The following is a 12,318-nucleotide window of genomic DNA, read 5'->3' as shown; positions in this document are numbered from 1 at the left end:
CGAGTGAGGAAGCAAATTTTTCGGATTTAGAAAATCTAAATCGTCTAAATAAGGCTCTAACGGGAGAAGCTATGCAATGCGTAAGTGGGTTAATGCTCGACGCGCATAATGTGGATCTTATTCTACAGCGATTGGAAAAAGAATTTGGCTCGCCAGATTTAATTTATAACGCTCTATTACATGAGTTACTGGCGGTGGAAAACCCGTCCATGCAGAAACCTAAATCGTTTATCACATTCATGCACGCACTAAACAACATCATAATCAACATGAATGCTATCGGTCAACCCGAATACCTAAACGACCAACGTCTCTTAAAGGACTTGGCCAATAAGATACCAGCAAATTTGAAAGAAAAATGGTATAAACACATCCTTGCTCAGAAACATAAGGAGGGCAGGACCAAGTTAAGAACAGTGGAAGATTTTGCCAATTGGCTGAAGCCCGAAGAAGAGTTAGCTATCATGTTGGCTGCCGATGATGCGAATAATGTGATAAGTTCACAAACGCGTCAACAAAATCAGCAACTGGCTAACCGTAATTTTAGACCTCAACCACGCCCACAATTTAATTCGAATCCATATTCGCAACCTAGAAGTGGTGCAATTTGTCTACTTTGTGGTCAAAACCACAGAACGCCAGAATGCTATCAATTTAAAAGCATGCCGATTGAAGGAAGGTGGGAAACAGTTAGGCGTATGGGTATATGCACTAACTGTTGCAACCAAACTAATCAGGTTGCACAAAACTGCCTCCTGCCTCCTCAGTGTCGGCAATACGGATGCAGAGGAAGGCATCATAACTTATTACATAGAGCAAATCCTACCGGGCTAAGACAGGTTGAGAACGTCAACACGCATCATGGTTCCGATCTACCTGATTTGTTTTTTCAAATATTACCAGTAACGCTTCGGCATAAAGAGCAGGAAGTTCATACGTTCGCCTTCATGGATACTGGATCATCCGTGAGCCTGATACATCGGGATCTGAAGGAGGAGTTACAAGTGAAAGGATCCCCCCGACCATTTTCTATAGCATGGACTAACGGCTCAATTCAGGATGAGCCTGATAGTCAAACCGTTTCCATTTCGATAAAAAATCAGGCTGGCAAATTTATAAACCTTGATGGTCTTAGAACCGTTGAGTCCATGGTATTGCCAAAACAAACAGTCAACGCGATTGAACTAAAAAGAAGGTACCAATATTTGAGAGGCATTGACTTGCCGAATTATCGTGATGGTACTCCGAAGATAATAATCGGATTACCGCATGCGCACCTAATGTGTGCATTAAGAACAAGGGCTGGCCGCTCAGGCGGACCTATAGCTATTCAAACCCACTTGGGATGGGTGTTATTAGGGGCAAAAGGTTCGCATACTAAGCGAGCTAAATTATTTTCTATAATAGAATCGAAGAAGAAGCAGGCAGAGGTAGAGGCTAAGCAAAAGAAGACAGATGAAGAGATAAAAGGGAAACAGAAAGAGAAGAAAGTAGCTGAAGAAAATGAAGAAGAAGAAGAAGGTAAGAAAGTAGCTGGAGAGAAAGAAGAAGTTAAGAGAAATCAAGAAGAAGAAGAAGAAAAAGAAATTAAAAAAGGACGAGAAGAAGAAGAAGTTAATATAAAGCAAGAAAAAGAAAAGGAAGAGATAAAAGGGAAACAAGAGGAGGAGAAAGTAGCTGAAGAAAATGAAGAAGAAGGTAAGAAAGTAGCTGAAGAAAAAGATAAAGTTAAGAGAAATCAAGAAGAAGAAGAAGAAGTTAAGAAAGGACAAGAAGAAGAAGAAGTTAATAAAAAGCAAGAAGAAGAAAATGAAGAGATAAAGGGGAAACAGGAAGAGGAGAAAGTATTTGGAGAAAAGGAAGAAGTTAAGAGAAATCAAGAAGAAGAAGAAGAAGCTGATAAAAGGCAAGAAGAAGAAGTTGAGAAAAAGCAAGAAGAGGAAGAAGCTGGAGGAAAGATAAGGGCTGAAGCAGAGATCAAGAAGAAAAGGGCAGAAGAGGAAGCTAGTAAGAAGCAGAGAGAAGAAAAAACTATGGCAAACATTATGAAAGATTTCTTCTCAACGGAAGAATTTGGTGTCAAACTAGACTGCGCCTTACCAAAGCCTACGCGAGAGGGTTAAAGGATTAATAGGTAAAACAGGAGATCAGGATTATCGCTCTCTCGCGCCGCTTCTTAATGAAGCGGCAAGCGAGAGGATGCAAATCTGCGTAATTAGAGAAAGGAAGAATGGATAAATGCGTGGCGCCAACTTCCTCGTAAAATGCTTAACGCTCTCGCTAGCTTCCTAATGGGAAGCGAGAGGGACGGAAGTTAAGCGTCACTCCTTATCTCGCTTGCTGCGCAGGCTAAGATTAAGGAGGAAGGAATTAGCGAGGAATTGGCGCAATAAAATGGAAACAAATGTAACGAAAATAAATGTTCTCGAAAATCTTAGAAAGGCGATGAGATAAATTAAATTTAAATTAAATAAATTATAAGATGATTGATAGGCTAGGATTGAAATTAAATATTAAAGGCAGGGTGGTTAGGAGTAGGGTGTTAGGCGAAGGGGCCAAAATATGTACTACGAGTCGCTAGCATATGTATCGCTAGCAGAACACAACAACAAAAGACGGCTACGGGGAGGTAGACCGGAAATAAACAAGCTTCTCACAACCGGAACGAAAAGCCTTTTTATTTCGGTTGGCTGCGGCGTGGCTAGCATAAGTTACTACCTACTCGGAGTCGGAGTTTGATACTCCAGTCCGAGAGCTCGACACGGGTTTATCGCCCTGCTGTGCGAAGAAGAAGAAGAAGAAGCTGATAAAAGGCAAGAAGAAGAAGTTGAGAAAAAGCAAGAAGAGGAAGAAGCTGGAGGAAAGATAAGGGCTGAAGCAGAGATCAAGAAGAAAAGGGCAGAAGAGGAAGGTAGTAAGAAGCAGAGAGAAGAAAAAACTATGGCAAACATTATGAAAGATTTCTTCTCAACGGAAGAATTTGGTGTCAAACTAGACTGCGCCTTACCAAAGCCCAAGGATGAAGAAAGAGCGAAGCAGATCATGAAGGAAACTCTTAGAAAAAAGGAAAGGGGTTACGAGATAGGGCTACTGTGGAAGACGGAAGATATAAATTTGCCCGAAAGCTATGGCCAAGCTCTGAGACGACTACAAAGTTTGGAAAGAAAGCTGGCACAAGATGAAACATTAAAAAAATGGTACCACGAGGAGATAGCCGCATACTGCAAAAAGGGATATGCGCGTGCTGTCGATACGTGTGAACTAAAAGGAAATGAGAATAATCCCAAGGTTAATTATATTCCGCACTTTGCTGTAGTGAACTATAATAAACCTGTACCTAAACCGAGATTAGTATTTGATGCGGCTGCTAAGAATAAGGGTATATCGCTGAATTCACAGCTTTTATCTGGGCCAGACGCAGTAGCATCATTATTCGGCATTTTAATTCGATTCAGAGAGGGACGAATTGGTATCTCAGGTGACATCAAAGAGATGTTTCACCAAGTGGAAATTCGAAAGAATGATCGTTGTGCGCAACGATTCCTTTACAGGAGCGACACACACACTAAACCAACAGTCTATGAAATGCGAGTCATGACGTTTGGTGCAACGTGCTCTCCGGCATGCGCTCAATACGTGAAAAACGAAAACGCTGCACATTATCAAGACCAGTACCCCGCAGCAGTGGTTGCCATAACGCACAACCACTACGTGGACGACTATCTTGACAGTTTCGACAATTTAGATGCTGCAGTAACAAGAACCAAACAGGTAATCGAAATACATGATAGAGCCAGTTTCTTCATAAGAAATTTCATTTCAAACTCGCAAAAAGTATTGGATAGTCTACCACCAGATAGGGTGAGTGAAGGTATTTTAATGAAAGTTTGCGAGAAAGATGCTACATACGATAAAATACTTGGTCAATGGTGGGACAGAGAAACGGATGTGTTAAAGTACGTGCTGAAGGGATTAAACGAATTAGGAACCAAAATTACGAAAAGAATGTTACTTTCGAACATAATGAAAATCTATGATCCGCTAGGACTTTTAGCTAATTTAATCATAGAATCAAAAATTATTATGCAGGATATTTGGAAACAAGGGATGGACTGGGATGCCAGATTGCCAATTGAGATATTAAAACGATGGCAAGAATGGGTGGAGAGGATGAACTCCGTAAAGGATATCGCCATACCGCGTTGCTATTCAAACGCAATCGGAGCGGTGAAAAGAGAGCTTCATGTTTTCGTGGACGCCTCGGAAAAAGCATTCGCATCTGTAATATATATGCGAACAATTCATCAGCAGGGGATAGATGTATGCCTAGTAGCAGGAAAGTCGGGAGTTGCGCCCACAAAACCGTTATCCATACCCCGCCTAGAGTTGCAAGCAGCGGTATTGGGGGCTAGACTGGCCGAAACTATTGTAAAAGAGATGAGAATAGAAGTGGATGAAGTATGTTATTGGACAGATTCGAAAACGGTCCTGGCGTGGATAAGTTCAGAACCAAGGAACTACAAGCAATTCGTTGCATTAAGGGTAGGAGAAATCCTCAGTAGGACAAGTACGAAAGAATGGCGTTGGATAGGGACAAAGGACAACCCGGCGGATGAGGCAACGAAGATATTGAAGGGGCGCTCAATTTGGTTTAAAGGGCCTCCATTTTTAAAGGCGCTTGAAATAAAAAATGAAATTATTGAAGCGACAACTATGGAAGAAATCCACCCAGTTCACACGCTTAATGCGGTGAACCAGATAGACTGGGGGGCGATCAACGTAAGATGGTCGTCAAACTGGTTGACATTGCGACGAGCACTTGCTATATGCCTAAAATATTTAGATTGGCTAAAAGCTAAATCCACAAAGGGCTCGTTTTCAAAGATAATCACCAAAACTGAACTAGATAAAGCAGAACATCTGTTGATAAGAAAGGCGCAGTGGGAGGAGTTCAGCGAAGAGATGACCGTCCTGACAGTAGGACATCCAATAAGCAGCAGTAGCGCGTTAAAAAATCTGTGTCCCGTTTTGGACGACAGAAAAATACTGAGAGCCGAAAGTCGGCTAACAAGAGTACAATTTTTGGGAGAGGACACGAAGAGACCAATTATGCTACCAAAGAATAGTTATATTACCACGCTAGTAATACGCTATTACCATGAAAAATATTTCCACAAAAAGACAGAAACGGTTATAGCTGCGATCAGACAGCGCTTCTGGATTATAGATTTGCGAGCAGCGCTTAAAAGGGTAGTAATAAATTGCCAGAAATGCAAGAACGAAAGAGCTAAGCCACAGCCGCCTATGATGGCACCGTTGCCTGCGTGTAGAACGACACCGTTCGTAAAACCGTTCAATCACACAGGAGCCGATTACTTTGGGCCGCTCACCGTGTCGATAGGACGAAGATCCGAAAAAAGGTGGTGCGCGCTGTTTACTTGCCTGACTACCAGAGCAGTGCATCTGGAGTTAGCAAACGATCTAAGTGCGAATTCCTTTATTATCTGCCTTAGAGGAATGCAACACAGGCGCGGGAAGATTGCCCACCTATATTGCGACAACGGCACGAATTTTGTGGGGGCTTGCCGTGAAATAAAAAGGTTGCAAGAGAAATGCGCCACGGAAGGCATAAACTTTCACTTTAATCCTCCGGCGGCCCCGCATTTTGGAGGGTCGTGGGAGAGAATGGTACAAGAGGTGAAAAGCCTCCTCCCTCTATGCAAGGAGCCATACCCAGAGGCAGTTCTAAGAAGCGCTCTAACTGAGATCGAATTTATGATAAACAATAGACCTCTCACGCACATACCGCTAGATCACGAGGACGATGAGCCTCTTACACCCAATCATTTCCTAATTGGATGTTCAGGAGAAGCGGAACCAACCCAGATTGAGGTATCGGAAGCAGAGGCATTAAAAACACATTGGAAGAAAGCCCAATGGGTTGCACAAAAATACTGGTCTAGGTGGATAAAAGAATATCTGCCTCGATTAGTAAAACGCGAAAAATGGTAACAGCCAGTTAAAAAACTACGAGTTGGTGATATTGTATCATTCCCGGACGAGCAGACACGCGGAAGGTGGTTAAAGGGAGTAATTACGCAGGCGCAAGAAGGCAAGGACGATCAGGTGCGTTCCGTAACGATAAGAGTAGGAAGATTGTTTATTAAAAGACCTGCGGTAAAGGTCGCACAGCTGGAAGTTCGCGCACCAGGAAAGGAAGAGTAGGACATAATTCCGTCAGCTATTTTTTTTGTAACACCTCTACCAGGAATTACGGGAGAGAGGATGTCGCTGACGGGAAATATGTCCTTTGCATAACCCGCTGTTCACTGTGTCCTTAGGAAAGAGCGTAGCTTATCTCTCGGTAATAAGAGAGTGCGTAACGGAGCTATATGCCTACGCGAGAGGGTTAAAGGATTAATAGGTAGGAAAACAGGAGATCAGGATTATCGCTCTCTCGCGCCGCTTCTTAATGAAGCGGCAAGCGAGAGGATGCAAATCTGCGTAATTAGAGAAAGGAAGAATGGATAAATGCGTGGCGCCAACTTCCTCGTAAAATGCTTAACGCTCTCGCTAGCTTCCTAATGGGAAGCGAGAGGGACGGAAGTTAAGCGTCACTCCTTATCTCGCTTGCTGCGCAGGCTAAGATTAAGGAGGAAGGAATTAGCGAGGAATTGGCGCAATAAAATGGAAACAAATGTAACGAAAATAAATGTTCTCGAAAATCTTAGAAAGGGATGAGATATATTAAAATTAAATTAAATAAATTATAAGATGATTGATAGGCTAGGATTGAAATTAAATATTAAAGGCAGGGTGGTTAGGAGTAGGGTGTTAGGCGAAGGGGCCAAAATATATACTACGAGTCGCTAGCATATGTATCGCTAGCAGAACACAACAACAAAAGACGGCTACGGGGAGGTAGACCGGAAAGAAACAAGCTTCTCACAACCGGAAACGAAAAGCCTTTTTATTTCGGTTGGCTGCGGCGTGGCTAGCATAGTTACTACCTACTCTCACCCTCGGTCGGAGTTTGATACTCCAGTCCGAGAGCTCGACACGGGTTTATCGCCCTGCTGTGCTGGGAACACGTTGCTTACACATAGCTCAAGCATTTATATTTACAAGCAAAAAAAAGGACTATTTCAGTTTTTCCTTTGTATATACATGTCGATTTGAAGCATTTTAACAGGCACAATCATCATTGAAAGTTCATGTGAAGCACATCTCCGTTTTTGGAAAGTTGACATAGTGAAAGAGGAGAAATCCATAACTTTTTCTGAAAAACGGAAACCGAACTGAGATCAATGTAAGAATAAATTATTTTAAACGCTACGAAGATCCCCAATAACAACTATAACACAGTTTTATTTCAATCATCACGCAGTGGCTACGTTTTCACCGTAACATACAAAGCACGTTATGAGTTTATCAAATAGTCAGCTACATTGTTACAAGTTACAGAAAACAGTACATGCTTTCAAGATTCCAAACGAGTACTTAGAAAGAAATTGTGTACAAAAGAACAGAAGAAAGACGTTTATTTGCAATGCATTTAAAAAGGAAATAGCAAATGTATTTCAATGTATTCACTAGCTTTATTGCCGAAAACGTTCCAAAAATATAAATATATTAATATATGTTGAATTGAAAATGTTGGTACACTTCAAAGAGCTATAACATGAAAACGGCTTTAAGTTTTGGCGTCCTATTGATAGCAGTGTAGGCTAGAAGAATTCAACAAATTTTCAATAATTTCAGAAGTAATAAGCCTTCAAACTTTCTGGCTACCCGTGAAACCGGTTGTCTGGAATAAGATGTTTTACTGGTTGTCAATTTCTTGTGTTTATATTCCTGGTTCGCGAGTGCACTTGTTTCAAACCAAGGATTACTGTAAATTCAGCAGCAAATAGACCATGCAAGTACATTTAAAACTAATTTCTCATTGCTTTACGTATGTCTTTTGACATTCATGTGTGATTTCCGCGTTTTTTATTTTAAGCCAACAACCGTGAGATTGGCTACCATTGATTGTTACGAACGCGAATGTAAATCGAGCGAGCGTACCTGCATCGACGAAGGTAAACGTAAAGAAACGTAGAAAACAAGAAAGGACTAACGCGTAGACGAAAATAGATAAAAGAAAAACCAATAAGGTCCAACGCTCAAGCGTGGGCGTAAGGTGTGAAATGACACACGCAAGGATACGTTACAAGTAAAGCACACAAGGAACACGCCCAAGGGACAGGTAATAAAGGATAAGAAAAATCCTAAGCAAATTACAGATCGCCGCGTCGGCTAAAACCAAGAGAATTAAACTTCATAACAAACACGCCTTATGAGAAACATGTAAACATTAACCGCCATTAGGGTAATGTCATAAAATACCCAAAGATACGTAGGTCAGATAGCGTACCGGATAAGGGTAATCAGGTAACACCTGAACTAATAAGCGAAATAGAGCTTAGCGAGCGCGAGTTAACAAACACGGGGGTTGGGGTTGGATTCGGATTCCTCGGACAGAGTAACGTTGTTGTTTCAGAGCTGAACTGAGAGTGAATATATTTCTAAATTTCGTCCTTATATATAATAAACTATTTCTATTCCACAATATGAGGAAGCAGGATGGAAGGGTTAATGATTCATTGTTTCGCTGCTTGTTTGATGGTGGCGTGGAGTACCTGATGTACGACGGTTTGTCGGGGAATCCCAATACGGGTCTAGTGATGCATATGTCTGAATAGCCAGGGTACAGATGACCAGGTAAAGGTGCATGGCGATAGTTGATGAATAGTTTTACAGTATGCTGGCTTGGATGTGGGACGTGAAGGCGTGAAGGACATTTTACGATGTTGATGTCTGCATGATGATCATGTTTTACAGCTGAACGGATGTTTATGTATCTGTAGCATATTCTACAGGAAGATATCACAGGAAAGGGTACATCCAGTGGAAGGGTTGTGGCGACGAGCGTTAACTCGCGCCATGCGCGGGTAACCAAAATATCCTATGCAAATAATACGAATCGAGATGCACTCGGACTAGCGAGGTGCAATAAAATGGCATACCTGATTTCATGTAAACCTCGTTTAGGTAAAAAGGCAATAGTGATAAATAACGAGATGAAAGTTTCTATCTCGTTCTAATTCTTCCATCTCATTTGCACTTAAAAACTTTCAAGACACATTGTTACTATAAAAGCAGGAAATTTTGTTAAATAAACTCACTTGTTTTTGCAACTTTAAAGTGATTGGTGCTTATTCGAGTCGCTGTGTTTGCCATCGAATTGGAAAAAGGTCTGCTGGGGAACTGATTCTGCTTGCCAGGATAAAAGCCTACTCGCTCGACCCAAACGATTTGATCGCTTTCACTTCTACCTGAGATTTACGCGAGAGTCTCTCCTGGGTGATCATACCTTCGCGTGATCATCCAACAAACGGCGGAACCGTGTTCCGATTTGTTCCCGTCAGTAACAAATGGTGGCTCCAGAGAGGAGATTATTATAACTCGCGTGTGTATAAAATCTCTTCGAACGAACTTACGTTCTGGTGTGCTGTCGCCCAAAGAACAGCAAGGTGCAAATCCGTGTGATAAGTGATTGTGACGAGTGCAAGTTTTAAAAGGCTACTGGCTAAAGTGAAGTTTAAATATCTACGGACAAAAGAGTTGCGCGCCTTTTAAACCAAGTGTCTAAAGTTAATTAGCCAGCGGACCTAGTGAGCCAGGAACTCGTGAAAGTGCCAGTGAAACCCGCGGACCGAGAAGGGGACGAGGAGTATCGCTGGAACAACGATAATCCAGTACCGGAAGCACCGCCAGTTGAAGAAAACAACGTCGAGGAGCAGTTAGTCGTCGACGAGGAGTACTTCGAGGAGTACTTCAAATGAAACAGAGGACAACGACGAACGCATCCCAGCCAGTGCATCAAAGGAATCACCAAAAATCCGAGAGTCAGTAAGTGAAATATCCTATTATAAGCACGGCAAGGAAATCTTAGATTCGTCCGAAATGCCTTATAAATTCGTAAACAATACGAAAGGCAGTTGTCGCCTATGCACAGCGGAAGATACCGCTTTGGCATCAATGATCGCATGTTCCGAATGCGATCGATGGTTTCATTTAACGTGTATCAAGTTGACACGTAAGCCTGGTCCAGAGGAAGTCTGGCTATGTGGCAAATGCCAACAGATTAAGTATGAACTTAATAGGCAAAAGGATGAGCTCAGAAAATTAGCCGAAAGAGACGCTAAAAATACAGAAGAGCTCCAGGCCTTAAAGGAAGGCCAAATGGACCTCGGTGAGGTTAGTTCCATGAGGGAACAAACGTTAGAAGAATTGGTTTCGAAGTTGCTGGTAAGTCAGCAACAGCAAATGAAAGAGTTTGCTAAATTGTTAGCAAACAACGGTGGTGAATCCACCCAAATGGGGATCTTGGTCAAGAGACAAGCCCTAATGCAATTGCCAAAATTTGATGGCAAATCCAGGCAATGGACAACCTTTAAAAAAACCTTTGAAGACACAACCCGAGAAGGGGAGTTTTCTAATATAGAAAACTTAAATCGTCTTAAGTTGGTTTTACACGGAGCAGCTTATAAGACTGTTCAACAGTTGATGATGGAAGCAGAGAATGTTCCGGAGATAATTAAACGTTTAGATGAAACGTATGGAAGACCTAACATGGTATACATGGAGTTGTTAAATCTCCAAAAAATACGTAAGAATTCCAAAAATGTAGTCTCGGAGATAGTAAGTGCTTTAGAAAACATCATTTCAAATGTAAAATTGATGGGGTTACCAGAGTATTTGAATGATCACAGATTAGCGATAGATCTATCGGCTAAGTTACCGCACTACATTCAGAGGGCTAGAGCAAAGTTCATAGCATCCGCAACCTCAAAGATGGATGTTCAGAACCTTGACGAGTTATGGCTCAAACCCTATGCTAAAATGACGGACGTGATGAATACAATGGCAGGCAACACATCAAAGGAAAATGTCCATGTGCATGAGCAGGGCTCAACGGATAAGCAAGCCACGAAAAAAGGAAAGAAACCAATGAGATCTTCTAACAAAGGATGTCTGATCTGTAATAAACCGCATGCGACGGTAAGGTGCTTTGCATTGCTAAAAAAGGTTCCGTCAGAAAGATTGAAACTTGTTATAGAAAATCAACTATGCTACGGATGTTTGAGTTCCAATGAACATAGCTTAAGAGAATGCAAAGTTGCCAAAACATGCGGAATAGATGGGTGTACGGATAAACATAAGAGAATATTGCATCAAAAACAAGTTGAAACTATTCAAACAGTACAGATGAATAACCACAACAGTGTGGCAACAACTTGGATAACCCATTTTCAGACATTGCCCGTAAGGTTGATAAATGGTAATAAGTCGGTAAATGCTTACGCATTTTTGGACTCGGGATCTTCCGTAACATTAATTGAGGCGGATGTCGCTAAACAATTAGATCTGAAGGGGCCCGTAATACCACTTCAACTTACGTGGGCACAAGGGATCAAATCCATGCAGGATACCAGCCAAAAGGTCCAGATGACCATCAAGGGTGCAACCAAAGAAAGTTTTCCTTTAGATGATGTAAGAACGACTAGGGAGATGGATTTACCGCTCCAATCGATGCAGTACGATGAAATTACTGCCAAATATCCTCACTTGAAGGACATAGGACAAGGGACATAGGCAAGGCAAGGCATAGGCAAGGGACATATCGTCGCCCAGTTACTGGAATAGCGGTATTGGACGTTTATGATAAACAAAAACCAATAGGAAGCGAAGCAAAAGGAATCCAAGGGTCTGATGATGATCAGACCAACAAGGATCAAGTTGAGGTAAAAGAAGACGAACAGAACTTCATAGGCCTCATAAAAGAATGCCAACAAACGGAAAATTTCAATGCTCAACCCAAAAAGGGTGTAAAGCAGAAGAAGAGAAAAAATTGTTCGAAATATTCAAGGCATCTTCAGAAAGACAAAACGGATGTTGGTGCAATAACAGGTGAAGATGAGCCCGTACCAAGGAAGCGTACGAGCAAAAAAGGGTTTAAATTGAATATATGGAATACGCTATTAATCATTCTTCTTCTATTTTCAGTTCAAGCATTCGGGAAAACGATTAATGGGTTAATCGCATATGATTGTGCGAATGACAATGTCAATATTACAAGCTATTCACTGATGAAGGTAGCCTCTTGCATACCCCCAACTGAAAACGTAACCACAGTAGAAACAAAAATTCAGGTATTACAACGTAGTCCGAAAACATTAACACATGTGCGCCAGTGTAAAGTAATAATTAAAC

At 41.7% G+C, this 12,318-nt stretch overlaps 1 protein-coding gene across 1 annotated transcript; it reads left to right on the top strand.

Annotated features, from left to right (window-relative positions):
* The first annotated feature begins 947 nt into the window (after nt 1-947).
* LOC128309233 (uncharacterized) lies at nt 948-9,887 on the top strand. The gene is made up of 4 exons (XM_053045610.1): nt 948-1,430; nt 2,926-3,379; nt 6,347-6,364; nt 9,766-9,887. Exons 1-4 carry the CDS (start codon nt 948-950, stop codon nt 9,885-9,887), a joined length of 1,077 nt encoding a protein of 358 aa, XP_052901570.1.
* Nucleotides 9,888-12,318: the final 2,431 nt, after the last annotated feature.

This window comes from Anopheles moucheti, unplaced genomic scaffold (genome assembly GCF_943734755.1).
Source record: "Anopheles moucheti unplaced genomic scaffold, idAnoMoucSN_F20_07 scaffold_34_ctg1, whole genome shotgun sequence".
NCBI classification, from domain to species: domain Eukaryota; kingdom Metazoa; phylum Arthropoda; class Insecta; order Diptera; family Culicidae; genus Anopheles; species Anopheles moucheti.
Note: the sequence above shows the minus strand (reverse complement) of the source record. Positions and strands in the feature narration are given on the sequence as shown.